At 54.6% G+C, this 27,724-nt stretch overlaps 1 protein-coding gene across 1 annotated transcript; it reads left to right on the top strand.

Moving 5' to 3' along the window:
- Positions 1 to 27,311, top strand: PLEKHM2 (pleckstrin homology and RUN domain containing M2). The gene is given in 21 exon segments (XM_037380910.1): positions 1 to 368; positions 12,247 to 12,353; positions 12,509 to 12,618; positions 13,541 to 13,640; positions 14,180 to 14,267; positions 14,777 to 14,963; positions 17,065 to 17,124; positions 19,699 to 19,933; positions 21,078 to 21,231; positions 21,233 to 21,858; positions 22,118 to 22,187; positions 22,275 to 22,365; positions 22,668 to 22,732; positions 23,080 to 23,168; positions 23,805 to 23,937; positions 24,026 to 24,216; positions 24,505 to 24,570; positions 25,009 to 25,168; positions 25,402 to 25,581; positions 25,666 to 25,782; positions 26,162 to 27,311. Coding segments are annotated over 21 exon segments (3,027 nt in total). The 5' UTR covers positions 1 to 308; the 3' UTR covers positions 26,300 to 27,311.
- Positions 27,312 to 27,724: the final 413 nt, after the last annotated feature.

Below are 27,724 nucleotides of genomic sequence, written 5' to 3' on the forward strand. Positions count from 1 at the left end.
TCAGTTCCTGGCGGAGCGCGGAGCCTGTCACGAGTGCGGCGCCGCTCCGCTCCCTCCTCCCGCGGGGCCCCGTTCGCCTCCGCGCTCCGCCGCGGGGAGCCCGACGCGGCCATGGCGCGCTGAGCGCCGGCGGAGGCCGCCACCCCGCAGCCGGCGGGCCGGGCCGGGGCCGGGCCGGGGCAGCCGGCAGGACGGAGCCGGCCGGCGGGGGGCGGCGGGGCGGCGAGCGGGCCCGGCGGGCGGGCCGGCACTCGGCCTCCGCCGGGCGGGCGCGGCGGCGGGCGGCGGCGGCGGCGGGCAGCGGCGCCATGGAGCCGGCGGAGGTGAAGGACCGCATCCTGGAGAACATCTCCCTCTCCGTCAAGAAGGTGGGCGGCGGGGGCCTGGGCTGGGGCTGAGGTGGCCCTGGAGGCTCCGGCACCGGCGGCGTCCCGTCCCCGCCCCAGCTGGGCCTGGGGACCCCCCTGTGCTGGGGCTGCGGGCCTGGGGAACCCTCTGCCCTTGAGGTGTCCATGGGGACCCCCTTCTCCTGGGGCTGCAGGTCCGGGGCCAGCCCTGGGGATGCCCCTCTGCCCTGGAGTGTCCCTGGGGACTGATTCTGCTGGAGGTGTGGGGCTGGGGGGCACACTTGGGACTCCCCAGACACACTGCCGCCGGAGATGTGGGGACAGTCCCTAGGGACCCACACGTGCACCCAAGGTAGGGGTCTGGGGACACCCCAGGGACACTGGAGGACTCTGGGCCAGGAGCGTGGGGTCAAGGACAAGTGGCATCCCCTCTGCCAGAGGCAGGGGACACCTTTAGGGACTTCTCTGTGTCATTTGGGGATGTCCCCAGAGACCTCCTGTGCTGGGGGTGTGAGGTCGGAAGCATCCTTTTTTTGCTGGTGCCATGGGACACCCCAGAGGTACCCCTGGGGGTGCGGGGTCACCCCCTGGCCCACCCTGCCAGAAGAGCGCTGCTAGGGTCACCCCCAGGAGCCTCTTTCTCTGCTGCTTGGGATATACTGGAGTTCCCCCCTGGGGTCGCCCCTTTTTAAAGGGTTTCTTTCTCTTGTGAGCAGGACTGGGGGAGGATCCTTGGGGGATCCCCTTTCCTGGGGCTGTTTGCTAGGGGGATCTAAATGAGTCCAGGTTGAAACCCTCTTTCGAGAGATCTCCCTTCAGCCAGGCATGTGCTGTAGAGGGCACAGGGCCGGGAAACTTTTCCTTGTGGACACAGGAGACGCATGGTTCGTACCTGTGGGTTGGCTGAGCCCTGATCTGTGCCCTCAAAATGGGGGCTCCGAAGACATGTGCTGTCTTACCTTGTCTCTCACCTTGTCCTCTCGCTTGCCCCTCATTTCTCCTTGCCCCTCAGTGTCTGCTGCCGCTGAGAGTGTTTCTTAAAGCCCATCACTTTGGTGGGGAAGACCTGCATGCTGGCTCAGAGGGGACCAGGACGTTGGAGTCTGGTTGGGGTGGTCACAGGAGTGAGTTGTAAGGACTTGCTGAAAGTTTTGGGCTGGGCCACGTGTCCTGCCTAGTCCACATGCGAGCTCCAGCCATTCTTTGAGAAAGAACCCAGGCTCTGTTGGAGGAAGTAAAGGGGGTTTTGTTTGTTTTCATCATTTGGGGAAAGGAGGCTTTTTGAACTCACTGATGTTTCTCCAGTCGTTGGGTTTCTGCTGCCTCACAGAATGGGAGGTTTCCTGTGATCTGCAATGTGTCCTGACACAGATTCATCTGTGGAAACTCATCTTACAAAGACCATAACGAGTGAATTCCCGGCACTGTTAAGAAAGGGATGGTCTGCCATCGCCTCTGGGATGTAGCATGGATGTGCAAGCCCCTCCCAGCCTTTTTCTTTACTTCCATGGGTGACCCTGTCCTCTGGTCTCTCACCTTCCTGTCCTCTTAAAAATTAAGGATACTCTTTTTATCTACCTGGACATCGCTGGATGTTCAGCCTGCTCCAAGCTCTGTCACAGTGCTCTGCAGCACTGCTGCCTCAGTTTCCCCTTATGTATTACATCTCACACTGGATTAGTTTGACATAATTTATTTGCATTCATTCAGAAAATCCTTGGAGGACCCTTGTTGGGCATATTATAAAATCAACATGGTGCTTATTCTAATTATCCTCAACTACAGCTTTGCCAACACACCTTTGCCTTGACTTGTCTTGACTTTCACCAACCAGCAGTTGGTCCAGCGGTGAAGAGGGATTTGGAGATTTTTCGGTCCTGCCTCTTTCGCTTTTTTGTTCACAGCAAGAAAGCTCACGGCAACTTAGGAATCTACATGAAACTTCAGGCTGATGGACTTATTTATACCATCTCAGTGAAAGCAAACTGAGCTGCATGGCGAAAGTCCACCAGTGGCACACCCCTGCTTTTTACCTCCCCAGGATGCGGTTGTTCTTCCCTGGGGACATCGCTTCGCTTCAGCTATGGAGCCGCTACTTTCTCCTGGCACTTGCCTCTCTGACTTCAGCCCTCAAGTCCCTGATATTTCTCTTTTTCTCTTCATTAGTGGGAAGAGTAAGATAGTAGGTTAAGGGAGCAGGTACACCCTTCCCACACCCTGGCTGCGCGCTGGGAAATCCTGCTCTCATTCATCCTGCTCTCCCTACCTCTGGGTCCATCTTGAGTAACTCCTCATTGCTGGGATTGTGTCATGGGGCATGGAGGAGTTTTCCAAGTAGCTCACCTCTGATTTCAAAACCTTCCTAGCTGTGTAGGTTGCTTGCTCCATACTTTCGCCATTGCTGCAGGTTTGAGTTGTAGAGCGGAGGGTTTGGATGTGTTTGTGGAGATGTGCATGCCTCTCCACGCTGCTTTTTGGCCAGATTATGATAACTTTTCTCAGCTTCAGACCCAAAGAGGAGTTTGTGAACTCTCGGCAGTCCATGGACTGCAAGTCAAGTGTTACTTTAGAAGACAGCCAGGACTAAACCCCACCTCAAGACTGGGTAGACTGGGACAAACCACCACTGAAGGCTGAGGTACCTGGTTATGATGTCAGGCTTTGAGTAACAGCAGCAGAAAAAATGCCTTATTTTCACAGAGCGGCTCAGGGAAAACCATCCAGACACTTGTCAGCTTCCCCCTGCCTCAGATGGGGAAGGCAACGAGCAGCAGCGCAGCCTTGGGCAGGGTTTGTGCCACAGAGACCTGTGGCTGTGACTTCAGTTTCTACAGGGTGCTTTGGAATTTCAGGAGGGGGTGGGGGTCAGAGCACCAGCGGTGGGTAAATTCTGTAAAAATCAACATCAAAAAAAGTGCTTCAGTTCCAAGGGAATCCCTCAAGCCTCAGTGGACAGGACTGCTTCCCTCTTATTTTCCTAGAAATATATGAGGGATGGAGCACAGCTAGAAAAGGTGAGGTTGCAAACCTGCTTGGAGAGAGTAATTACAAACCTGCAAGTTTCTCTGTGTGATACCCAAGTGCCAGATCTGGACCATTAGTGTACTTCATCGGTATCTCTAGAGATCAGTGGGAGCTTTGCTTTTGACTGCAGAGGTGTGAGATCAGGCCTCGACTGCGAAGAGGGAGGCAAAACATCTCGTTTAGACAAAATTGGCCTTTCCAGCTGAAGAGGTGTCAAAGAGGCTTCTGGTCTTGGTGGCTTCAAGAGAGGTTGGAGAAGCTCAGCGCTGGCGAGCTGGGTCCCTGCTTCAATTCCAACATGCATCCAAGGGAGCTGTGAGCATGGTGTTGATTTTCTGTCTACAGCTTGTCCTCTCTGACCTCCCTGAGAGATGTAAATTCAGAGGGCAATGTGGGACAGTGATTCTGTGGAGCTTGTTACTTCTGTCTCATGACCACTTCTTTTCCCCTTTCCATTCCAGTACTCATCCTGCTTTATGCTGAGGGTTGTGCTCCAGCACAAATTACTGTGCAAGTTGATGCCTAAACCTTATTTTTTTAAAAAAGAATTGGTGTTTTATTGAGGCAGAAGACTGGAGATGAGCATGTTATTCACTCAAGTGCTTGTTTTCTTCTAGGAGCTATTACTGTGCGTGGCAGCAGTGGGATGAGAGCTGTGTCCTGGTGCCTCCCAGTTGAACTCTTGCCACTATAAGCATGTTAGAAATGCCAACAGCTTCATATCCATCCTTGGCCAACCATCTCCTGGTAGCTAGAAGCTATCGCAGATGACCTGGTCCATGCTGAAGCTGGTAGTGTAGATGTTTTGTATTCTCTTGTTGGATTTCCGTGCCCTCCTGGATGTTGCAGTGTAGGTTAAGGAGAGATTTATTGCTGTCCTGCCTGCGATTAGGTGGTAGAAATGCAAAGTCCTTAAACAGTGCTTATTGTTGGCAATTCCAGGAGCTAAATGTAAAATCAGAAAAGAGATTGGAATCCAGGATTTGGGGGCTCTTTGTTTTTCAGCCTTTCCTACTGCCTTTGAAGGACACACATTCTCATGAACTCTAGAGCAGCTCTTCCTTGGTGCATGTCAATCAGGTGGAGCAGTGTGTTTTGCCGATGTTGCAGGAGTTCTTGCCAAAAGCTCTGGCTCTGCTCTGTTTATGCATGACTTTGGGAAAGTTTCCACTTCTCTCACAGTGTATTGATGCTGTGCCTTTTCTGCCTGTCTCCGGATCAGATTTTTAGCCCTGTACTATGGAAATGCCTTTGCAGTCTCCCATGCTTCCTGGGCTCTGCCTTGCAACATCTCTGCTTGTCCTGCATGGCGAGGAAGGGTAGGTTTGGGGATGGTGTAGTACCCCCGTGTCCTGGAGAGGAGCAGGTAGCGCTGGAGTGGAGCATCCCTCCTCAAATCATGTAGGGAACATGCTCATCTCTGGCTGAGTGGATTTATTTAGCCCAGCTGCCGTGACATAGAGGTGGCAATTCTGGAGATGTGAAAATATCCCGACAGCAGCTTGTCTTCTGCTGCCTGTTGAGGGGCACCTTGCTGATTCTAAGATAACAGGGGGGTTTATCTCTGCCAAGATATTTCCTCTCGCTCACGTTTGTTCCAGGCCACATCTACTGTTGCTGTGGGGAGCACACAGCGGAGATCAACATCAGAATGCTCATGCTGCTCCCCTCGGAAGTCCTGGCATGCCCCTTCACCACAGGAACCAAGTCTGCCAGCTGCCAGGAGCCTGTGGCTGAAGCTAGCAGCAGTCTCACGGAGCTACTAAGTTGACCACGAAGACACAAGGGTCGCTCAGGTGCTTTTAGGAAATCTACAAAAGCTTGCAACTCTGACACTACATATTTTGGTGGTCCTCTGAGGGCTTTGCCCCTGTTTGATGAGTGAACAAAGCCATTTGCTGTGGTTCTGCTGAGAGCGTGGCTCTATTTCTTTGGTTGCTTGAGTGGTACAAGGTTTTTCTCTTTGGAAATTCCTATCACCTCATCCTGGCACAGGTCTGGTGGTGATATGAGGTTCGTAGTGTACAGTTGCAAGGGGATTGGATTCTGTGGGTACCTAAAATGATGTCTCTATACCCAGGGAAGGTATTTCTCAAAATCAGTTCTGGATCTGCTTGTGGACAAGGCTAGGATAGCCATTTGGGGAGGAAAAAAAAATCCCGTTTGTCCTCCTACCACTAAAACAAAGCATTTTGCTGGGAGACCAGTTGGTTTAAGGGGCTGAATTTTGGCAGTAGGTTTTGTATGAGGAGCTGAAGCAATGCCTCTGAGCCTCCCTGCCTCCGATTGCACAATTTCAGTGGCTGTTGAGTGATTTCAGCTTTCCCTGCTTCTGATATCCTGGTCCAAGAGGAGTAACTGAAATAACTGCAGGCCAGAGGACTTGGTCGATGGGGTGAGATTCAAAGCAGCAAGTGCCTGGCGTGTGAGTAAGCAGCAGCTATCTGGGAGAGCAGCACCGTTACCAAGACTCGCAGGGCACGGGCACCCCACGCTCGCTTGTTTTTTGGTGTGTTTACCAACCAGACGTGGGTTTTCTTCCCATGAAACCTGTTTTTTTTCAGTTGTGCCGAGCATTTGACCTTTCTGTGTGCCTTCAGTTAGCACAGGGATCCTGTTCCACAGCAGCCAGCTGCATGCCCGTGCCCTGCTCTGTGCTCTGCTTGCCACAACAGAGGAACACGATGCTCCCTGCGACCTACAAGCAAGCGTCACCACTGGAAAAAACCCTATCCTTGGCTGAGCCACGCACAGGTCTGGCCTGCTGCAAGGTTTGCCACTTAGAAATAATGAAGGAAAGCCCTGGAAGAGCCTTGACGGTGTGGGGGCTGACAAGCGTACGTGTCCCAGGAGGTGACAGCCTTGCTGGCATTGGATTGCAAATGCTTGAAAGCTCTGCATTTCCAGCCACGGAGCATCTTTGCTGTGGGTTTCAGCTTCACCTGTTTTAGGCTTCTGTCTCTGCACATCATGAGCACGCTCTGTTTCTCTCCAACATTATGTGTGATGCTCTGAGCATGCCGATGTATTTCACCGGGAAAGCCACAAGACCTAGGGCAAGGCATACTGACTCTGGGATGGGAAGCTGGGCGCTGAGGCCAACACTGGTGTGGATGCTTGTTGTAAGAAATGTTGAGTCAGACCACATATGCAACCTCAAAAGCTTTCTGCTAGAGCTGAAGTTGTAGGGCTTTGTATTCCACAAGTGAGAATAATACTCCTGCCTTGAAATTCAGCCTGCTTTTATGGGTGGTATGGAAGATCAGGAGTTTCCCAGGCAGAGTAGTTCAGCCTCCTTTTTATCCATTTGCCGTTGAATGTCTGTACTCCCCTGAGCAGGTATGAGAGTGCCAGTTCTTATGTGTCTGTCCTGTCCCTTCCTGTTACCTCTTCCCTTGGAGTTGAGCTGCCATCGCTTGCCTGGAACAAAGGTCAGTCACCTGCCACCTTTTTTTGGTGCTCCCTGGAGCTCCAGGCTTGCTCCTGAAGGTGCTCAGCTCCAGGTGCAGCCCCAGACTGAGTGCCAAGGCCCAGAGCTGGCTTCTTAATCAGCGTTCTTTTGATGACATTAAGACAGCTTTGCAAGCTGTGTTCCAAGAAACCGTATGGGCTTGCTCTTGCTGCAGAGGGTTGTTGTGGCTGTGCATCTGGCAGGTAACATGCCACCATCCTTGTACACTTATGCAGCATGGTGGAAAAGCAGGTGCTGGGAGCAGGCTTGGGAAGGGATTTGGATCTAGCAAAGGGTTTGCATCTTCAGCTGCCTGCCTGGATGGCTGGTGACGTACTGCCCTGAAAGAAAACCACCTACTTGATAGCTTGGAGAAGGTGTCTTTCCAGCTGCTGGTGAAAACAGTGAGAAGACAGGAATTGAGGCAGAAAAATGGGTGCTGCAGTTTCCTTCCGTTACGTTTTGGCTGTCCACTTGCTGCTTTGTGGTACTGCTTTCGGTTTGCATTCCTGCAGCTGGGGAAAAGCCCTCACCACTCCATGTGCTGTGGGTGGGAAAATGGGTTTTGAAGCACCTCTCGCCTTTCCCATGCAGCAGGCACGGTGGTTAGGGAGCCAGAGGAATCCAAGGAGTGTTTATTTTTCTGTCACTGTGTTTGTCCTGCCAGGGAAATACCGAGCAGAATAAGGGAAGTGAATTTGGTGTCGGAAAGCTGCTAGTGAAACATCTGTGGGCCAGATACATGGAGGGGAGATGAAGACTCAGTTGGGTTGTGGCCAGCCATCAACAGGTCAGGAGACAGTATTTCAGGAACGTTTTGGAAATGCTGGAGAGATTTCAAAGGAGCGCCACAAAAGTGATTAGATTTGGAGCATGGACTTTACAGCATGCCTCTTTGATTGTTGGCATCTCTTGCAACACAGAAGAAGCTCTGCAAATCGGTCTGGAAAGCTTCACGCTCATTGAGAACCAGTGCAATTAGTAGGTTATAAAATTGTGCAAGGAACATCCTTTCTTGTGCATGCCACCGTGGGGTGTGGTGTATCACTGCAAAAAAAAAAAAAAAAATCAACTTGTGGTTGATAAACAGCAATTAAATCTACCTTCTCCTCAACAGGGCAGAGGTGCAATTGTTAGGAGCACAAACCTCTTGTTCCCCCCATGCAAAGCAGCTCCCTTTGGACAAACGCCCTTCTGCTCTGCTTTCTTCTCAAGTGTATTTTAACTTGCCAGCCTCAAGTGTTTGGGCTTTTGTAACCAGTTCACAGAAACAGGTTCTTCCCACGCTGTTGCAACACTGGTGCTCGGACCGAGTCAGGGCTGCAGAGTGGTCTCGGGGAATGGCAGGGATTCCTTCTGCGTGCCGACAGCGCTTATTTTGGCCACAGGAATGCCTAAAAATAGCCCCGGGTCAGGGCTCGAGGCGTTCGCTGTGCCCTACTTGAGTCCTGTTTCAGAGCCAGCCTTCAGGCTTGGCTTCTGGTGTTGGAGCGCAGGAGAGGAGGGGAAGAGCATCCCTGGAAAACCCAGGTGTCGTGTTTGGTTAATGCTTTTTAACCCTGTTGCTTGCTGCCTTCCTGATTTGCTCTGGCCCAGCTCTGCCCAGGAATGTCAGGGAGCTGCTTTGTGGATGCTTCGTAAGAGTTTGGTCACCACCTCCCAAACAGGTCCATCTGCTGCACCGTGATTAGGGAGAGGTTGGTTTCAAATTATCCATTTGTGTTTTGCAGTGATTTACAGGAGAGAAGTAAACACTCCATATAAATGCCATTTTTTTCAGGGCAGTGCCACATCACTCCTGCCTGCACTCATGGTCAGGGTCAGGTACTGGGATGGTCCGTGGCCTGTGCCTCTGCCCCAAGATGCTCATGGTCATAATTCCTACAGATTTTTAGCTAGGTTGATCTTGGAGCAGGCAGTAGGCAGATGTGTTTCAGGGGATGATGCAACTGGATTTTGTTCCCCAAATGGGAAGGCTGTTTCACTGTACCTTTCTTCTGCGTGTGTCTTCATCCTTCTTCCCAAGCTGAAAACACCTCCCCATCAGCTTTTGCAAGCCTCAGCCTTTCCCCACCCTCGCTGTAGGGATTACTCCACCCAGGAGATCCCGAATCTTGTTCTGTCTTGTTTCCTCCCTGGACACATGGTAGGTTGGCAGGGATCTGCCTGGCCGATCTCCTTTTGGGGCGCCAGCAAGCCGTGCACGTCCTTTGCTCAGCCCACTGGCTGTGTTGATTTTGGTGGAATGCTGGAAACGGCACCATTCTTGATGCAGCACCATACGGAGAACGTGGTGGCACATCTTTGTGCCTCTGGGTAGGAGTGAGCCCTTGGTGCCCTTCCCTGTGACCTGCAGCTTCTAAAATGCCGTGACTCAGAGTGCCCGAATCCAAATCCAAAACTGCTGAGTGCGCATTCCGCGCTCGCGGGGTTCCACGTGCACAGGGCTGGTGTGACCCCGTGACTCTGAGCAAAGCGCTGTCACGCCAGCTTGTTCTCAGGCTCCTGACATTGCGGAGGGACAGGCTTGAGCCTTTTGGGGTAGGTTTGCTCTGGACATCCCTGTGATGCTGGGTTTTCCAGCAGCTTTCCCAGGAAGAGGGTACAATGCAGGGGTAGCTGGTTTGTGTGGAGCAGGAGGCTGCGTGCTCCTTGCAGAGCAGTTAAAAGTGCCACCAAGCCTTAATATAACAGAGAATGAGTCCTTCAAAACCTAGATCCCTTCACGTGGGAAGATCAGGCTTTTCTAGGGAAGAGAAATCTGTTTTTTAGAAATTCCCTGGTGCTTCTTGATGTTCGGAGACATTGAGATGAGACAACTGCTGTTTGCTGGTGGTTTGCATCATCTGATGATGGGAGCGCATCGGTTCGTGTAGCAACAGAGGGTTGGGAGCTGTGAACTGGCTGCAGGAAGGACTGTAACAAAGATCTAAGTTATTTTGGGGGAAGGAAGGGAAGAAAAAAGAGGAAATGCTCCTACTTGCTCATCTCTCTTGCTGCTCAGGCTTGGAGTCTCTCTGTCATGGGGAGTTCCTCCAGTCGGTGGCACAGACAGGCTCCAAGTTCCCTCTGAGGTGACCTCCCCGAGCTGTGTGTGCAGAGCCTAGCTTGAGTATTTCTTTGTGTTTAGTGGGAAGCTGACGGAGAGCCTAATTTATTTGTGTTTCCCCCTAACTGTCCCCTAGAGCTGCATTTCCTCAAGCCAGTGCAGAGCCTGCAGAATCCCTGCGGACAGGAGCCCTCCTCTGAGGGTATCCCAGCTCTCTGCAAAGGCAGCAGATGGATGGAGATGGTTGGGACAAACCCAGAGTTTCTGCCTTCAAGTCCAGGCTCACAACCAGTATGGCAGCGGCTTTGCTTCCTGCCTCAGCTTCCCCAGAAATGAGATATTTTAGTGAGCTCCAGACAGCTCTTGGAGAGCATCCCCTGTGGCTCCATCTATCCATGGTCTGAGGGATACGGCTTTAAATGATGACTTTGTTTCTTCTTCTAGTATCCTTACTGCAGCTTAAAACACTGACTGCAGGTAGCTCCTGAAATAGTTCCCAGATAGTGGGATTTTAGGGCATTCTCCTCCCTGCTTGGGTCTGAGCTACCTATTAATAGTGTAAATCTTTTGGGACAGCTTCCTGCCAAAAACAGATGAGTGCTGCTGAGCTGAAGTGCTTCGCGTCTCACCTGGGTGTTGTAAAAAATTCTGTTCGTCACCAGAGCACCCGCGGGTGACTCTGCAAACAAAACATTACTGTGTTTTGCCTTCCCCAGGGGATTTGTCTTCTGGACTACATGGGACAGGGACTGCGCTGGGCGATGGGATGAGGGAATTTGGCTGCGATTCTTTGGGCTCAGCAGTTCTTTCCCACGTGAGGGCTGGGACCAGCTCCGTGCAGGAACACGCCTGGCTCTCCCATCTTACCTAAGAGCTCCAGAAAGATTTCAAGCCAGGAGGTGTTGGAGCTAGATATATTCATGTTTTTAAGAGTGTCGTCAAGAACAGTTCTCCAGGGGCCATGAGGTGTTCTCTGTCCCCTTGATAACTTTTACATTGAGACTGGAATTACTTTTACATTGAGACTTACATTTCTAAAGGAGCTTCTCTGGCTCTAGTAGTAATTCAGGAGGAGCAACCAGTTTCTGGGGCCAGGTCAGACTCAAGCAGCACAGTACTGTCAAGTTTTTCGCTTCGAAATCTACCATTTAACTGGTGAGGTTTGGCAAAGACATATCAGGTCACTAAAATATGTGTATGGGTGATGCATTCGGCTCGGCTGAACTGTGCTCGCTTGTCACCAGCCAGAGCAAATAAACGTGGCTCGTACAGCTGAGATTACATCCTGGGTGAGTAATCTCCCTGCCTGGATGCCAAGTATGTGTGAGACGGGCACCTAAATAGATCTGTAAGCTCTAGGGGCAGGAGGAAGCCGGTGGGTCAGCTGGGAAGGGATATAGGATTTGGGTGTAAAGGGGTTTCTAGGATTTCTAGCAGGTTTTGCAGAAGCAGAAAAGCAATTCACACTGTGGTGAGCCTCTGAGGGCTGTTGTCAGCAGAGCCTGGGGCCAGTGCTGACTTCAGAGCTAACTGCGACTGCGAACGGGTTAACTGAGGATGAGTCAAGCTGTCCTGATTTTAGAGAAAGTGGCAGCTTCCTGAAGTGATGTGTTGTAGCCTTGCCCAGCAGAGGCAAACTACTCGGGATTAATTGAACTGCCTTTGTCCTGTATGCACGTGCCTCCGTATCTGCGCTGCCCTCTGCACCCTCCGAGCCCCCGCTGCCTGTGGTTGAAAGTCTGGGGCAGCCCTCTGCCGCATGGCGTCAATACCCAGCATCGTGGTGGTTACCCAAGCTGCCTGTAACAAGAAAACCTGTGGTTCTTCCCGGGATGCTGAAATTCTGCTGAGATTTCGCACAGATGCAGCACAGAGCGTGCACGCTGCGGGAATGAGTCTCCTGGGCTCGGTGCATCTTTTGTACCTGGAAGCGATGTCTCTCCCCAACAAGGGTTTCCCATGGCAAGACCCTGAGACTGAGGAGGGGGCTTGTTCATGGCAGAGCCAGAAACAGAGCCCAGAGCTCCGATTTATTTCTGTACCAAAATGCTTTGCAATGGCTACAATGCTGCAGAGGAACCACCGAAACCCCGCTGTAGTGCTGGCTGTGAAGGAGGAGGCTGTGCAGCTGTGGCCACGCTGCTGGCCTGTCTCTGAGGCTTTGTGAGTGAGGTTCTCCCTGTGAGTTACTACTGCCTTTAGAGTACTCTTAAAACCAATTGCTAGACCCTGTAAGTAACCTGCATCAAGCTTTAGCAAGCTGAGAGATTAAAAAAAGCTGATTAATGCTAGCTGTGAGCGTGTTGGCATCTCCATCTGCCTCCTCGGTGGGCTGCAGAAGGACGTTGCAGCCATCCCATCTCCTCCTTTTGCAGCTGCAGAGCTATTTTGCTGCCTGTGAAGATGAGACGCCAGCCATCAGAAACCACGACAAGGTCCTGCAGCGGCTCTGTGAACATCTGGACCATGCCCTGCTCTATGGGTAAGCACGGAGCCTGCCCCTGGGCTGCCGGGATGCTTTTCACCGTGCTCTGCCTACCGTGTAGCCTCAGCACGGCGTAGCCATCGAGGCAGTAACTGGGATGGAGATAACTAAGCCCTCCTTTAACCTTCCTCTGGGCTTCTTTCTTCTTCCAGCCTGCAAGATCTTTCCTCGGGCTACTGGGTGCTGGTTGTTCACTTCACCCGCCGGGAAGCCATCAAACAGATAGAAGTGCTTCAACACGTGGCCACCAACTTGGGACGGAGTGAGTATTCGCAGACGCTGCCCTGGCTCTGAGGGCCAACCTGAGTTTGGGGACATGTGGCAGGAGGCAGGTTGTGCTGAGGGCTGGGGCTGCAGGCAGCCCCCTGCTGAGGCCAGGTTGCTTTGCTCAGGCCAGGGAGGTGGGAGTCCTGCTGTTACTGCATGGTGGCTCGAGAAATAACCACGCCGTGCCTCAGGATCAGGTGTTGGGTCAGTCGTAGCTCTGTTTCTGCTGCTGTGAAACCAAAGCAATCTGCTGGGCCGTGCTCTAGGGAAGGTTTTCTGGCAGATGGGAGGCATTGCCTCTCTCGACCCAGAATGTCCCACTGTAGCTGTTGTTTGCCCGATGCTGCTTCTCCCCTGCTGTGAGTTGTCTGTAGTGGATGTTTGGGACCATCGAGGCTGCTTTTGACACAGGACGAGGCTGCTTTTGACGCAGGATGGTGCCCAGAGACTTCCTTTCTGCCTGATTATCCCAACACCCTTCATCTCCCAAGCCCTGTACGCCCGGTGAGAGCGGAGCTGAGCACAGGCTCCACCGTCACCTCTCTCTGCACCAGAATTTGTGTAATATCTCAAATTGCACCTGATTTAAAACAATTCTCCCTTCATCTCTCCCATCTCCTGATCCGTGCTGGAAATGTGGAGAGACACAGTTGTGTGTCTGCTTCGCAACGAGCTACCACGCAGTCTCTTATTCCCCTTCCCACTCCAAATCATGAATCTGTCCCTTCACCTGCTGTCGTTTCCACCACCACCCCACCACCCCCCACAGATTTCCTCAATGGTCAGTTGCTCCCCTGAAATGATAACAAATGCAAATGAACAATCTGATGTGTTTTAATGGATTTGTGATTATTTCTAGGCTTGCTTCACTTCTCAGGCATTTCCCCACAGATAAATCTCTGTTGCTTTGTTTTCAGGCCGGGCATGGCTGTACCTAGCTCTCAATGAAAACTCCTTGGAGAGCTATTTGAGGTTGTTCCAGGAGAACCTAAGCCTGCTGCACAAGTACTATGTCAAGTGAGTACCCCAGCTCCTCGTTTGGGCGCTGGTAGGCATCCTTTCTCATCAGAAGCCAGCCCTAATTTGCCAGGCAGTTGATCGGGGTCCGATTTTTCCTTGTGGGTTTTGCAGAGGTTTTGCATGATTAATGTAAAGGTCCCAGATGTGGACTCACTGTCCTATATAAAAAGGCTTGCCAGCATGTCTCTCCTAGTTACTGCTTTTACTCCCAGTCCCAGATGTACACTTTATATTCTTCCCTGTTTTCCAAGAAGATGCTGACCTCTTGTCCGGGGACCCAGCTGTGGTGGATGCCTGGAAATCTGGCTGTAGCTCAGTTTGGGGGCAGCACGTAGCGGATCCCTGACTATTCTGAGCCGCATGTACCTGCCCTTAAGCTCTGCCATGGCTCTTCGGAGGCAAACAGCAAGCTCGTAGCTCTGGGGCCATTTATAAAGCAGCTCGGAGACAGGCCGCCAAGAAAACAGAAAGGCGCTTGTGGCTCTTTCTTCTCTTTCCCCCATCTGTAAAGCTCTTTTGTTTTACCCATGCTGCAGGAACGCCCTGGTTTGCAGTCACGATCATCTGACTTTGTTCCTAACGCTGGTGTCGGGGCTGGAGTTCATCCGCTTTGACTTGGATCTGGTGAGTGTTTTATCTGTCTCTGTTGGTTCAGGGAGAGCAGGTCCGTGGGGCAGGGGGAGTCCTGGCTGTGACAGGTCCCACCACTTGGTCTGGGCTGTACCTTCCTGAAGGCCATCAGCTGAACACGTGAAGCTGCCACTTTCATGAAAGGCTCTAGGTTGGGGTCTTTGGAGATCCAGGATTTATTCCTGTTGCTCAGTTATTCCTCTGCACTGTTTGGAAGAGGAATAAGAGCAAGGCAGGTGCAGGGAAGCCAGCTGTGGGGCGCAGTGATGGGGATAAAGGATTTAAGCTCTGCAAGTGTGGTATGAAACACTGGCGTCCCTCCAGGTAAGCACAAAGCCACTGACTAACCCTCAGCGTTGTAGCGGAGCAGCCGGGTTTCCTTTGAAAGGTGGCAGAAATGGACGGTCAGAGGACGTTCAAGGACAGTCCCGTTGTTTTGACTGTGCTAGTCACAGCGTGCGGTGACGCAGAGCCTGACTCACCCCACGCTCTCTTCTCTGCAGGACGCACCTTACCTGGATCTGGCCCCGTACATGCCAGATTACTACAAACCTCAGTACCTGCTAGACTTTGAGGACCGACTGCCCAGCTCCGTGCACGGCTCGGACAGCCTGTCCCTCAACTCCTTCAACTCGGTCACCTCCACCAACCTGGAATGGGACGACAGCGCCATCGCTCCCTCCAGTGAAGGTCAGTGGTTTTTTGGAGACAGGCGTGGTCAGGGCTGTGCGCTTCCCTATCCCCTTCAGCTGAGCTGCTGGACCAGATGAGGCACCAAATGATGGGCTGGAAGAGACCAAAGCCAGAGACCCAGCAATTAGGCTGTGAGTCTCCCTGTCTTGCCTTGGGAAGTGCTGGGATTTAAGCTGTTGACTGCCCCTTTGCCTTGGATCGGGAGAGAAGGACTTTCCCTGCTAGTCAGCTCAGGCAGCATTTCCATCCTGGGGAGTGTGTCTTAGCGAGATCTGGAGGAATCTCCCCGTGCAGTGAAAGCGTACCCATACCTGAGTGTGGCTTCCAGCACAGAGCAGGTACACTGGGCTGCAGAGGACCTTTTTTAACCGCTTATTTTGCAGTCCGGAGTCCCCCATATGCTGGAGATGGTGGGGAATTTTTTCCAGAGCTTTCTCCATGTCTGCAATCTGAGGGAAAGGCAGCCCGTGGTCCTGGAGGTGCTGGTTTTTCCCCTTTATGCATCTTTACTTGAGCAGCCCGATCAGTTGTCATACTCACCCCCTCGGAGAGGGCTGGGTGCTGTTCCTGATGAACTGAGAAGACCTGCATCTTGTGCCTGCCCCCTTAACCCTCTTGAGGCTGGAGCAAGGAGCTCTTATCCTGCACGAAGCCTGTTCACGTGAAGGAGCAGCTCTGCCGCTGCTGTTCCTAATCCAAAATACATCGGCCCTGTTCCTTTTTGGATGTCGGTTTGAACAAAGCAAGATCAGGGGATTCTGAAATAGATGGGGTGATGTGTGCTTTTAATTGGATGCAGTGAGTTCAGGGCTGAGTCCGCATTACAGCTGGGTTGCCTTTGAGACAAGGGTCCACCAGTTGCCATTTATGTGCCAGAAACCACAGACATTAAAGATGCTGAGAAGGAGCAGCCCGGGGTGGGCATTAGTGTTGTTTTAGCAAAGGGCTTTGAAGCGCACCGCTGTTCTGGGCTCACCTGCAGTATCTGCACTCATGCTGTAAGTGTGAAAGGGTTTGCTTTCAGGGACTTGCTTATGCCAAACCATCGTCCCAGGTAAGTTGGAGCCAGCACAAGGAACCTAGCGATAAAAGTCACAGGAAGAAGATTCTCTGGCCTCAACGGTTTGGCGTAAGCGGCTGTTTCAGTGCTTGCTGCACCCCGGGCTTGTATTCCTGTTTTTCCCTCAGCAGAACACGTCTCGGTGGCAGCACATCTCCAACCTGTCCATTTTGACTGGGCAAGGGGTGTCATGGGTTTGGCTATGCCCTCCAGCCCGTCTGGTGGATGGAAACCTAATAGTCAAGAGGAGACAGGTTTGGAGTGGAGATACAGGAGATTTTGGAGCTAGGTTTTGGGTTTGGCATCATGGCAAGCTATTCCCTGTGTCCGGGCAGCGGCTGTGATCTGTGTCTCGGTTTCCCCGTGCATAGAGGGGTTTGGTGCTGACATAGAAATGTCGTCCCCTGTTGTGGCACCAGGATGGTGGAGGTGTCCAAGCCCAGGAGGGGAGGCATTGCCGCTGGTCCTCCAGTGTGGAGCTGTGTAACTTCTATAACTCTTTCACTGCTCCTCATTTCAACAGGAGCATCTCACTACCCTGGGAGTATAGGTGGAGCTGGGGATTTTATGATCAGAGGACAAATTTTCCTCTTTGATCAGACCCCTGGCTTTGCAAGCATTAATGAGTCAAAGGTCACAGTATCTGGGAGGTAAGTGTGAAGCGGGGAGACTGAGGCACAGAGTGATTAAATTGGTTTCCAGAGGAGATCCCTGATTAGGTGCACAAGTCCTGGATGACACTGATTGTTTTTCTGTTTTAGCTTTCCAGCACCTTGCATAATGGGGCCCTCGTCCTTCGCTGGTCCCATTGCAGCTCCCATAATGCAAACATCCAGCAAGAACAACTGTTACTGCAGCTGGCTTCCATTTGCATCCATGTCCGCTAACTATTTTCTCATGCGTTTCGGATGCCGGTGGAAAATTGTTTTGTTTTTCTCCTTTCCCATCGCCCCAGATCCCTTTTACACTCTCCCCTGCCTCCCTTCCCTCCCCACTACTTGTATTTCTAATCCTGAGTTTTATCCCTCATTTTTATAGATTATGATTTTGGAGATGTGTTTCCAGCAATGCAGACCATGCCCAGCAGAGGCTGGGAAGGTGGGACATACTCATCTGTTACAACATCTTGTTTTTCCCTCTGCATTGCTGCCACCTGAAGCTTGCTGCATGCTTCCCGGTTCATTTCTTTTAACAAGCAACCACCACATCTTGATGGAATTCAGTAGAGGCAGAAAGGAGCAGAAAAGATCCCCCAAGGTGGGAGGTCGTGTGTCTCATCTGTGAGACCACGTGCAGAGCTTTCCCCAGCTCCTGGTGTGTGCAGGCACGCTCACCTGGCTGTGTGTCCTGGAGCAGGGGGATGTTTTCCTGCCTCTGATAATCCCTCTGTGTCTTCTCCACGTCTGTCCCAGCGCTTGGCGTAGCAGATGCAAGGCTGGGGTTTGCAGTGCAGGTCCGTGGCTGCTCAATATGTTACAGCCCATGGTGATAAAGGAGCCTCCAAACCAGGTTCCAAAAGAAAAGCTGCAAAATTGCCCTCACCGTGAAGCTGGCGGGCAGGGATCAGTGCCTGTCCAGAATGAGCATGACATGCCAGCTGGCCTTACACCGCAGATTTCCTCTTTGGGGTAAAGAAGAACTGATCCACCTTCTCTGGTTTCCTGAAAGCCCTGGAAAACAGCTGAATTAATTCTGCTTGCTTTAATTTTGGGCATTAACTTGGGAGGTTTTGTTGTCCTTGAACCCTACTTCTGTGTCAAAACACCCCTCTTGAAGGCACAGCATCCAGCACGTGGCTGTCTTCAGTTTGGGTCACTACGCTTCTTTTGTTTTCTTTGGGGTTTTTTTTAATTTGTTTTCTCATTTTTAAAACCAACTTGTCAGCTATGCCTGGCCTTTACGGTCAAGAGCATGAGCCTGTTTTAGAGGAAATTGTTCTAGTTCCTCCACACACAGGAGTAGGAGACCTCTCTGCTTTACCCCAGAGGAAATACACCCACGCTCCATCCCTTGCAGCTGAAAGCTGGTTGGAGCCTTGGGTCCGAATTCCATGGCCGATACCACCTGAATATTTGGGAAGATCTACCTGAATTCCATGTGGATTGCTCTTGGGCTCTAACATGCTCCCCTCTCACCTTCTTCCTTACCCCACGCACAGAGATGCTCACAGAAATGGTTTCATGTGTCCCTGAAGCTTGACCGTACACCCAGGGGGTACGAACCGTGTTTCCAAACCCAACGCCCAGCATGCAGCTTAGCTGAGGGTGTTGGGTGCAGGCTGGGAGAAGCCGAGGGACGCTGGGGACAGATCCCTCCGGCTTTGGGGCTGTGCACAGCTCCCGTGTGCAGGTGCCAGTGTGACCTGTCGCTGCTCCGGGCTGGGTTACTCTGATGAGTAAACCTTGGCCATAGCAAAGTTTTAATTGTAACCCCCGGCCGGGTTAACTTACCAATGTTTGTACCAGAGCAAAAGGTTAAGAAAGTTGGGGCAGTTCCTTGTTTTCAGCAAATGCTTCTGGGGGTAAAATTCTGTATTTTTGACAAAGATTGTTTTGTCTTAACCAGTAGGGCTTAGGCAAAAGAAGTGACATTCATTTTGGTGATGCAGGCTAGAAGCCTGGGGCTGAAATAGCTTGTAAATGTTTTATTTTCCCTTTAATGTAGGCATTAAAAATCTACCCGATTTACTTCCCTTGATAGAGTTCGCACCCTCCACGCTGCAGGGCAGGCGTTTCAGCAGGAACAAAGCCGTGCTTTGAAATCGGCCATCACAAAACTGCCTTTATTAGGGTTTTATAAGAGGTTTCATTTTTCTATTTAAAATGTAAGCTCCTGAGTCAGTCTGCTAGGGCTGTGGCTCCCTCCCGAAGGGGTCTCCCTGCCCAGCCAGAGGTTTCTAGCTGGCTTTGGAAACAAAGGGTGCTGGAGAAGAGAAGGGCATGGGTAACCTTCCTGTAACCATGACTCTGTGGATGGGTAACTCCGAGCATGACTCCTCTCGCCCTTCTCTGCTGCTCCTTTTCCCTCTGAAGACTAACGTGGGCCAAGCCGGTTGTGCTACAGCCCCTCTGTGCGCTCGGACCCCGGTGAATGCTGTGTCCCCCCTCCAGCACACCTCCAGCCCCCCTTGTGCGTCTCATGCAAGCAGAGGAAAGCAGCCAACTCCGTAAGGATCGCTGCTCTCTGGGCTGGCTCCGTTCCTGCCCTTCTAGCCAGGCAAGCATCTTCCCAAAACCCCGTCGCAGGGGGGAAGCAGCAATGCAGGGCAGCAGCCTCGTTAGCTTGCTGTCGCCTTGCTAAGGAGCACTGTGGCCCCCAGACCCCTCCAGTTCCTTCCCAAGGATGCTGCCTCTACTTAACCTGGCTGCCGGGTCGTGGGTAGCCAAGCTGGTATTTCCAGGCGTTGTCTAAATTGCAGTGGGTGCAAAAGGCAGAGCGATGCTGGGTCGCACGCTGGCCTCTCTGTCCCTCCTCGCAAAGAGCCCGCTACCCGCAGCAATCTGAAGCTACGCTGGTCCGACGGCGCTCTGCCAGTGCCCGCGATGGTGTCACTGCGAGCAGCACAGTGACCGTGTAATGCCCCAGCCCCCCAGCGCGCGGCTTTGCTTGGTTTGACTTGATCCAGGTGCCCGAGCTGACGTTAATCCCGCTCTTCCCTTCTTGTCTTTGCAGATGGAGACCTCACAGACACACTCAGCTGCCCGCGCTCCACCGCCTCGGAGGCGAACGGCAGCAAGGCCTCCGTGAAGAGCCCGACGCAGCGCTACAACCCCTTCAACGAGGAGAAAACCGATGCGCCGTCCTCTGCTGAGACCACGCCGGTGCACACAGCTTCCCAGGAGAGGGCAGAAGCCACCCCTGAAGGCACGGACCAGTCTGAGAGCTGCACAGAACTGGAGGTCATCAGGTAGGGACAGAGCTGCCTGGCCTGGAAACGTGCCCTTCATTGTCATCTGTCACCAGAGGTTGATGATGTGCCTGCCACCCCTTGTAGCCTGACAGACAGCATCTGTGGCGTAGCTTTTATACCATCGTGAAAAAGTGGTTTTAAACCTCCACACACCAACTGATGCTCTGTAGGTGTCAACAGAGCTGGTTCCTTGGGTCTGTAGAGGTACAGGCCGGCTCAGCTTAAACACTTTTGCCCAACAGTCTGTATCAGAGAGCTCAGAGGAAGCCGGGAGCTTTTACTTGAAGCTTTCTCCAGCTGGTGGCAGGTTTGCAGCACCTCTGGGCCTCAGATCGTCTCTGCTGTCCTTCCTCTTGTTTGTCAAGGAGCTGTGGCTAAACCTGTCGAGGGAGATGCCTCTGCAGACCTGCTGGCCTGTGTTTGACTCTTGCAGAGGAGATCCCCAGGGATCCCTCAGAGCTCTTAACCCAGACAAAGAGCTCAAGGCTCCGTCTGCTCACACCTGGGGACGGGGACACCCCAAAACCAGCCCAGCAGGCCTGTGCTTTGTTCTTGTGCCCTGTTTTTCCTGGGAGGAGCAGAGGAGCTGGGTTATGTTGGGTAACCCAGGGCAGGCACACGGCAAGGGGAGCACGGTGCTGGCTTCCCAAACAAGAGTGACCTGGCAGCAGTTTGGGTGCCGTGGGAGGCCTGAACACTTCCCCAGCCCCGTGTGCCGTTCGGGCTCCAGCCTGCATCTCCCTTTTCTGGCAGGCGGGGACCCGGCATTCCCATGGCCTCTTGAAACCTCTCCTCCCCAGCATCTGGCTCTCAAGGGATTTCTCCCAGGTCCCTTTAGCTCCACATCCATTTGTGATCCCCTTTGCAGCCAAAGGAAGCCCAAGACGCTGCCTCCAGCAGCCAGCACCTCTTTTCTTTTTTGGATAGGTAGGAAGCAGCACCCATACCTTGCTTGTCATGGGCTGGCTGGCATGGACATGAGGACTCGGGTGTTGAGCGATGTTCCCCTTGGTATAAGGATTTCTCTGCAACAGGGAAAACTGCAAAGGGAGGTTGTTGGGAAAGGGTGGGACCCCTCTCTATATTACAGAAGTCTTAGCGCGCCCAGGTGTGACATCTTCATTGGTGTCTCACCATGCAGGTTAGCCAAGAAGAAGAAAACGGGGAAGAAGAAGAAGGTGAAGCCCGAGGAGCCAGTGAACACCCCTGCGCCTGTAGCATCTGAGACCCAGCAGGCCAGTGGAGACAGCGGCGTGAACGGGCTGAGTGACAGAGAAGACCCGCAGAGAGACGGTGCCCCCCCCTGCCCCGGCTGGTGAGCCAAACCCGAGCGGGCAGGAGGAGGGTCGTCAGCGCTCTGCCCTCAGCCAGCTGGCTTTACGCATCCCCGAGATGAAGGACACGTCCATGGAGAGCGTGGGGCAGCCGCTGAGCAAGGTGATGGACAGGCTCAACGGGCAGCTGGACCCTGGTGGCTGGAACGCCCCCCTCGAGCTCCCCGGGCAGTCCTTTCGGACTGGCATGCCAGGGGAGACCCCAGATGGATCGTCCTCTGGCGACTTTAGTGAGGGGATTTCAGCCCCCATGGACTTCTACCGCTTTACCGTCGAGAGTCCAAACGCTGCTGCATCAGGTGGTGGCCACCATGACACTCCAGGGCCTGGCCAACCGCCACATGTTTCTGGTAGCCCTGAGGCTCCTGAAAAAGAAGAAGACAAAGAGGGAGAAGCAGTTGGGGCAGTAGAGGGGTCTGGAGGGGCGAGTGATGAACCCCAAACTGGTCAGACAGAAACTGCCAACCCCCAGGCTCTCCGTGAGCCGAAGAAGGAGCAGCCCAGCCCTTCCCCGAGCAGTGCTGAGGACTCTGGTGTGGAGGAAGGGCAGGGCAGCCCTTCGGAGCTGACCCATCCCTCCGAGTTCAGGTGAGGCTGGTTTGCTCAGCAGGGAGAGCATCTTCCAAATAGTCTTGAGCTCAACCTGTCACTTTTCCGTTGTTCTGGGTTGGGGGGGCAAAGCCCACCCTTTTCCAGGATGAAGAGGCACCAAGGGGTCAGGACAAAAAGGTCTTGGATGGTCAGCAGGTGCCCAAATCGTGGACAAGGTCAATCAGGAAGGGAATTGCCCTTTCTCGACTCACCCAGCTCTGCATCTGTGTCCATCCTCTACTGTCTCTCTTCACAGGGTGGATAATAACCATCTTCTCCTGCTGATGATCCACGTCTTTCGGGAGAACGAGGAGCAGTTGTTCAGGGTAAGGTGGTCACCATCCATCTCCCGTGAAGGACCAGCTCTGTGCCTGCGTCGGCCGCAGCCTGAGAGCTTGTTTCTCTCCACACAGATGATCCGAATGAGCACTGGGCACATGGAGGGGAACCTGCAGCTGATCTACGTCCTGCTGACAGATTGCTACGTGTACCTGATCCGGAAAGGTATCCTGTCCCGACAGCCTCTATGCTCAGCTGCAGGGAGCAGGCTTGCTTGGCTCGTGGCTTGTCCATAAATGAGGGCACTGTAGCTTGCTACGTCCACTGCCAGCTCCTGCCAGTCCCCCCGTGTCCCCTGGAGCAGTGGCAGTCACAGTAGGGAGCTCAGGGTGACTTGTCCCCCGAGAAGCCCTGGGACACGTGCCCTGTGGCTCCGTGCTGCCTGGGACACAGCTTGGTTTGCGGGTCTGTTGCTGCTGCTGCAGGTCCTTTGCCCCCCTTCACGTGGCTCTTTGTGTCTGTGCCAGGGGCAGCGGAGAAGCCGTACATGGTGGAGGAGGCGGTTTCCTACAATGAGCTGGACTACATCTCGGTGAGTGCAGCCTGGCTCGGGTCAGCCCTCTTGCGAGGAGCAGGAGGCGAGGGGGGGGCAGTCCTCGCCTCTCTGGCCGCAGGGGTGTCAGGAGCTGCACGGTGGGGTGGTTTTGTTGGGTGCTCTGTCCACGGGGAGCTTTTTTGGCCAGTAACTCTGACACTGGGAGAGTTCAAAGTGATCCCCCGTCAGATGCCACCTCGGCGGGTGCCCAGCTTGCTTGTGTCTTCACGTGGGCAGCAGAGCGACTGCTGACCTTCTCTGCTGGGGCCAGAAGCCAGGTTCAGCCCTGCTGCGTTGCAGCTCATCTCCCACCCGGCTGCTTTAACTGGTTTTACGTGGCACAGGTTGGGCTGGATCAGCAGACGGTGACTCTGGTGTGCACGAATCGGAGGAAGCAGTTCCTGCTCGACACCGCGGACGTGGCTCTCACCGAGTAAGCAGGGACCGGGCAAGGAACTGCGGCGCTTTCCTCCCAGCGTGCAGCCCCTCGGGCTCCCGGGGTGACTTGGGGAATGCAAGAAACCCCGGTGACAGCCCTTCACAACAAAGTTCTACCACCAGCTGGGGGTTTGAGGTTTGGTTTGATGCCACCTTCGAAACCCTGCAGGTAGCTGGAAATGCCTTGAGCGTGAATAAACCCAAAGCCCCTTCCCTGATTATACCCTCAGTCACCTGTCCCTCAGGCTGACGGCCTCGGGGCTCTGGGCGACGCAGGCTGCCTGTCCTTGGTTCACTTGGGATGAGTAGAGACGAGGCCTTGACTTTCAAGGCACATCCCCAGGTCTCTCCGCGTGTTGTCAGCCCAGAGAGGTGACCTCTTCAGGGCCCGGATGGCCCTGCCGAGAGCTGTGGTGGGATGGATGTCCATCTCCCAGTCTCGCCCATCTCCTTCCTGGAGTTCAGACTTTGCAGCCCCCATCGCCTTTGGTCTGTAGGTTGATTTCGAGACCCTTTGGTCTGGAAAACCGGAGGCCAACGTTGAAGGGAAGCCCCTTTGGCATCACAGTGCGTGAGGGAGGTGAGGGGCTGTTTGCCCTGGCCTCATCGGAGATCTCTGCCTCCCTCTCAGGTTTTTCCTGGTCTCCTTGAAATCAGCCATGATCAAAGGGTGCCGGGAGCCCCCGTACCCCAGTATCCTCACAGATGCCACCATGGAGAAACTGGCACTTGCAAAGTTCGTGGCCCAGGAGTCCAAGTGCGAGGTGAGTTTGGATGTCGCGGCCATCGCTGCAGGCGGTGGTGGCTCGTGGGAGACCCCCTCCTGTTCACTCCTCCGCCTCATTCTCACAGGCCTGCAATGTCGTCGTGCGTTTCTACGGCCTCGTTCACTGGGAAGACCCCATGGACGAGGCGCTGGGACCCACCAACAATAGCTACACCTCCGCTGAAAACACGGTCACCAAGGACGGCATCCTGCACTACAAAGCGGGGACCTCCTACCTGGGCAAGGAGCAGTGGAAGACCTGCTTCGTGGTGCTCAGGTGGGTGCTGGGGCTCTGGGTTGGGACTGGGGTCAGCCAGGGCTGGGTGCTGGGACCAGTTTGCTGCTCAGGAGCTGCTTGGGAGGTGAAAGGACCCATTTTGTCACCTGGGAGGCTAAAGCCACCAGCTGTGGCTGCCCAGCAGCAGGAATGCAACACCGGGGGGGCTGTGTGGGGTGGAGGGCAGGGCAGGGAAGGAGCCGCTGCGGGACCAAAGCAGAGGGTGGCCAGGTGGCTGTCGGAGCCGAGCTGACTCCAGCCACCACCTCTCATCTTCCCAAACGGCAGCAACGGGATCTTGTACCAGTACCCGGATCGCACCGACGTCACGCCTCTGCTCTCCATCAACATGGGGTAAGCGGCTGGTGGGATGTGGGGGGGGATCTGGGGGTCAGGCGCTCCTTCGGATATTGAGGGAGGTGTTTCGGGGCAGCTGGTGATCCAGTCGGTGCTGCAGGACACCCTGCTTGCTCCTGGCTGGGTACAGGTGCCCGTTGGCTTCGGCTCCGCTGCGTGGAGCTCATTTTCTCCTGGGTTTGGCACACCGAGCCCACCCTTTGCTGGGGAACTGGCCTCTGAGGGGCTGACGTACCCCTCCGAGAGCCACGCTGGGCGACCCGCCACACTCAGCTCCGGCTCTGCCGCAGCGTGCGGAGGTGGAGGCCATCGTCACAGATGGGAACAGAGCGCTTGTGGGGGAAAAGGGGTGACGTGCAGCGCAGGGAGAGCAGAGGGAGGCTGCTTTCAGGCTAGTCCGTCCCGCTGATCCCCATCCTCCCCCCTCTCTCCCAGCGGCGAGCAGTGCGGGGGATGCCGGCGCTCCAACACCACCGACCGGCCCCACTCCTTCCAGGTGATCCTGACGGACCGGCCCTCCCTGGAGCTGAGCGCCGAGAACGAGGAGGACATGGCGGACTGGATGCAGTACTTCTGCCAGGCTGTCTCCAAAGGGGTGAGCTGGGGACAGGCCCCCAGGCGTGGGCGCATCGACCCCCTCCTTGGCCCAGACTCCCTGTGGGGCGCAGCCCGGCCGGCACGGAGCTGCCCAAGGGAGCGGGGATGTCTGGTAGGGATGGAGCGGGCAGTTTTCTCCCGAGCCAGGAGGGCTTCCCCACGGGACACCCCATGGAGATGGGGCTCCTTCAGGCCACAGTTTACCACCCCCCGTTTCCCCTCCCCGTGCAGGTGATCCCCCAGGGTGTTGCCCCCACACCTTGCGTCCCCTGCTGCCTGGTGCTGACGGACGAGAAGGCTTTCACCTGCCACGAGGACTGCCAGACCAGTTTCTTCCGCTCGCTGGGCACCGTGGAGCTGACGGACATCACCGCCATCTCCACGGAGGCCGGCAAGGAGTACTGTATCCTGGTGAGCATGGTGCTTCGGGACCGGCTGGCCCACGGCTGGGCAAGGACCGGAGCGGTAACGGCCGGCCTCTCTCCTGGTGTTTAGGAGTTTGCTCAGGACAGCAAGCAGTTCCTGCCCCCCTGGGTCCTCTATTTTAGTTGCACTACAGAACTGGAGAGGTTCCTCTCAGCGCTGAACGCCGCGTGGAGAAACATCTACCAGGTGAGGGTGCGAGGCTGCGTCACACCCTTCCTCTGGCGAGGAAGGGCGAGCGGGGCCCTCCGAGGAAGGCGTGGGTGGATGTTTCCCTGCAGGGTGAGCCCAGCTTTCCCACGAAGGGTGGGAGAGCCACGGAGCTCTTCAGTGTCCATATAACCACAGGATGTGGGATTTGCAGCCCGAGTCCCCTGGCGAGATGGGCCACGAGCATCCAGGGCTGGCAAGGGGACTGGGGAGGAACCTGGGTCAGCCCCGTCCCCCTCTGTCACCCGTACTTATGACACGGGCGACTTTCCCGGCTCTTTTTGAGGTGGTTTTACAACAAGGAGGAGAAGCAGCTGTGGTTTGTTCCTCTCCTGACTGCCCCCCGTGTGTGTTCCAGGTCGACCTCCTGCACAAGGCCATTCTGGATGCCGCTGTCAAGAAGAAATGCGAGGACGCTCAGAGCCTCATCGACAGCGCCTGGCAGCGCAGCGACAGCCTCTGCCGCGGGCGAGCGGAGCGGGACCCTTGGTGTTAACCCTGGCCGGGGGGAAGGACAGCTGCCAGGGGCCCGGTTTTGGAGAGCAGAGCTTCTGTCTGGCTGCCCCAGCACCCCAAACCCGCCTGCCATCGCTCAGTCCTCACCAGGAACATGCCTGCAGGCGAGGACCCGTCCCCACCACGCTCTCCACTGAGCTGGGGACATCCAGCACGTTTTGGGGAGCAACCAGACGCTTCACCACGCTGGAGGCGAGGCCGAGCTCGCCCCCTTTCCTTGTACAGCCATGCAGGCGAGCCTGCGCCGCCCCCCTCATCCAGCTGCCACGGGGCAAAATAATTTGCCTTTCACGGAAAAATATCCCACTAGTAGTGAGGGAGAGGGTAGGAGTGGGGTGGGCTGGGGGAGGGCATCCCCCCAGTGCGGCGGGGAGCAGGATTGAGGACTTGTTCATTTTAGAACAGGCTAGGGGGCACGGAGGTGGTGGAAGGGGAACACTAAATCGCTACCGTGCATGTTTTCTCCTTGCTAATACAATCACAGAGTACAGCTCCGCTTCGCCACCTCTCCCAGGCCGGGAGATCTCGCCCAGGGCTTCTGGACATCGCAAAACCACTCCCCAGCCTCTCCATGAGATGTGAGACTTAAGGAAGAAGGACCGGGGCCAAAAATTTGCCCTTAAATATTCCAGCAGGGTTTCGGGAGCTCTCAGAAGCTGGTTTGAGGTTTGGATGCTGGCCCCACGTGCCGGGGGAGAGCAGAGACCGACTGCAATGTTCTTCGGGTGTCCTAAGGGACGTTGTCACGTGGCTGCCACCAAACATGTCCCCATCTTCTCAGCTCACTGCATCCGAGGCCAGCGAGGGCCCGTTGCCACTTGCCCTCTCCAGCGAGCCTTTTGGGGCACGACCCCAGCTTTTAAATAATAATAATACTCCGGAAAACCTTCTCATGTACCAGACGTTCACGGGGCCTTTTTCTGGGAGGAAACGTATGTGACTGAATGTATATGTATATACATCCCCAAATAAATGCCCGTTGGGAACGCGGATTTGGCCCGATGCCCCCTCCCATGCTGGGGGGCTGCTCTTCCCCCCCACCCCGCCTTCCCTGTGCTGTTGGGGCCCACAGCTTCGCTGTGGGGCAGGGAGAAGGGGGGTTTAAGCCGGAGAGAAGGGGAGGACAGGCCCCCCCAGCTCCTCGCTGAACCCCGGCAGCGTTAATCCTGCAGCAGGGCACGTTCATGGTCTTCAACCATGAATCATCCGTCCTGATGCCCTGGCCGTGTTTATCCCTGGATCCAGGAGCTCTTCCCAGTCTAGACAAGGAATAAACAGCCCCAGGGCCAGGCTGCAGCGTCACCCACCTTCCCCATCAACCCTCCCTCGCCTTTGGGGATTAAAGGGGGGGAGTTGGGGGGATATTTGGGGTGGCGTGGCCATCGTGGGGCAGTTTAAGGGAATA

This window comes from Falco rusticolus, chromosome 3 (assembly GCF_015220075.1).
Source record: "Falco rusticolus isolate bFalRus1 chromosome 3, bFalRus1.pri, whole genome shotgun sequence".
Lineage (NCBI taxonomy): Eukaryota > Metazoa > Chordata > Aves > Falconiformes > Falconidae > Falco > Falco rusticolus.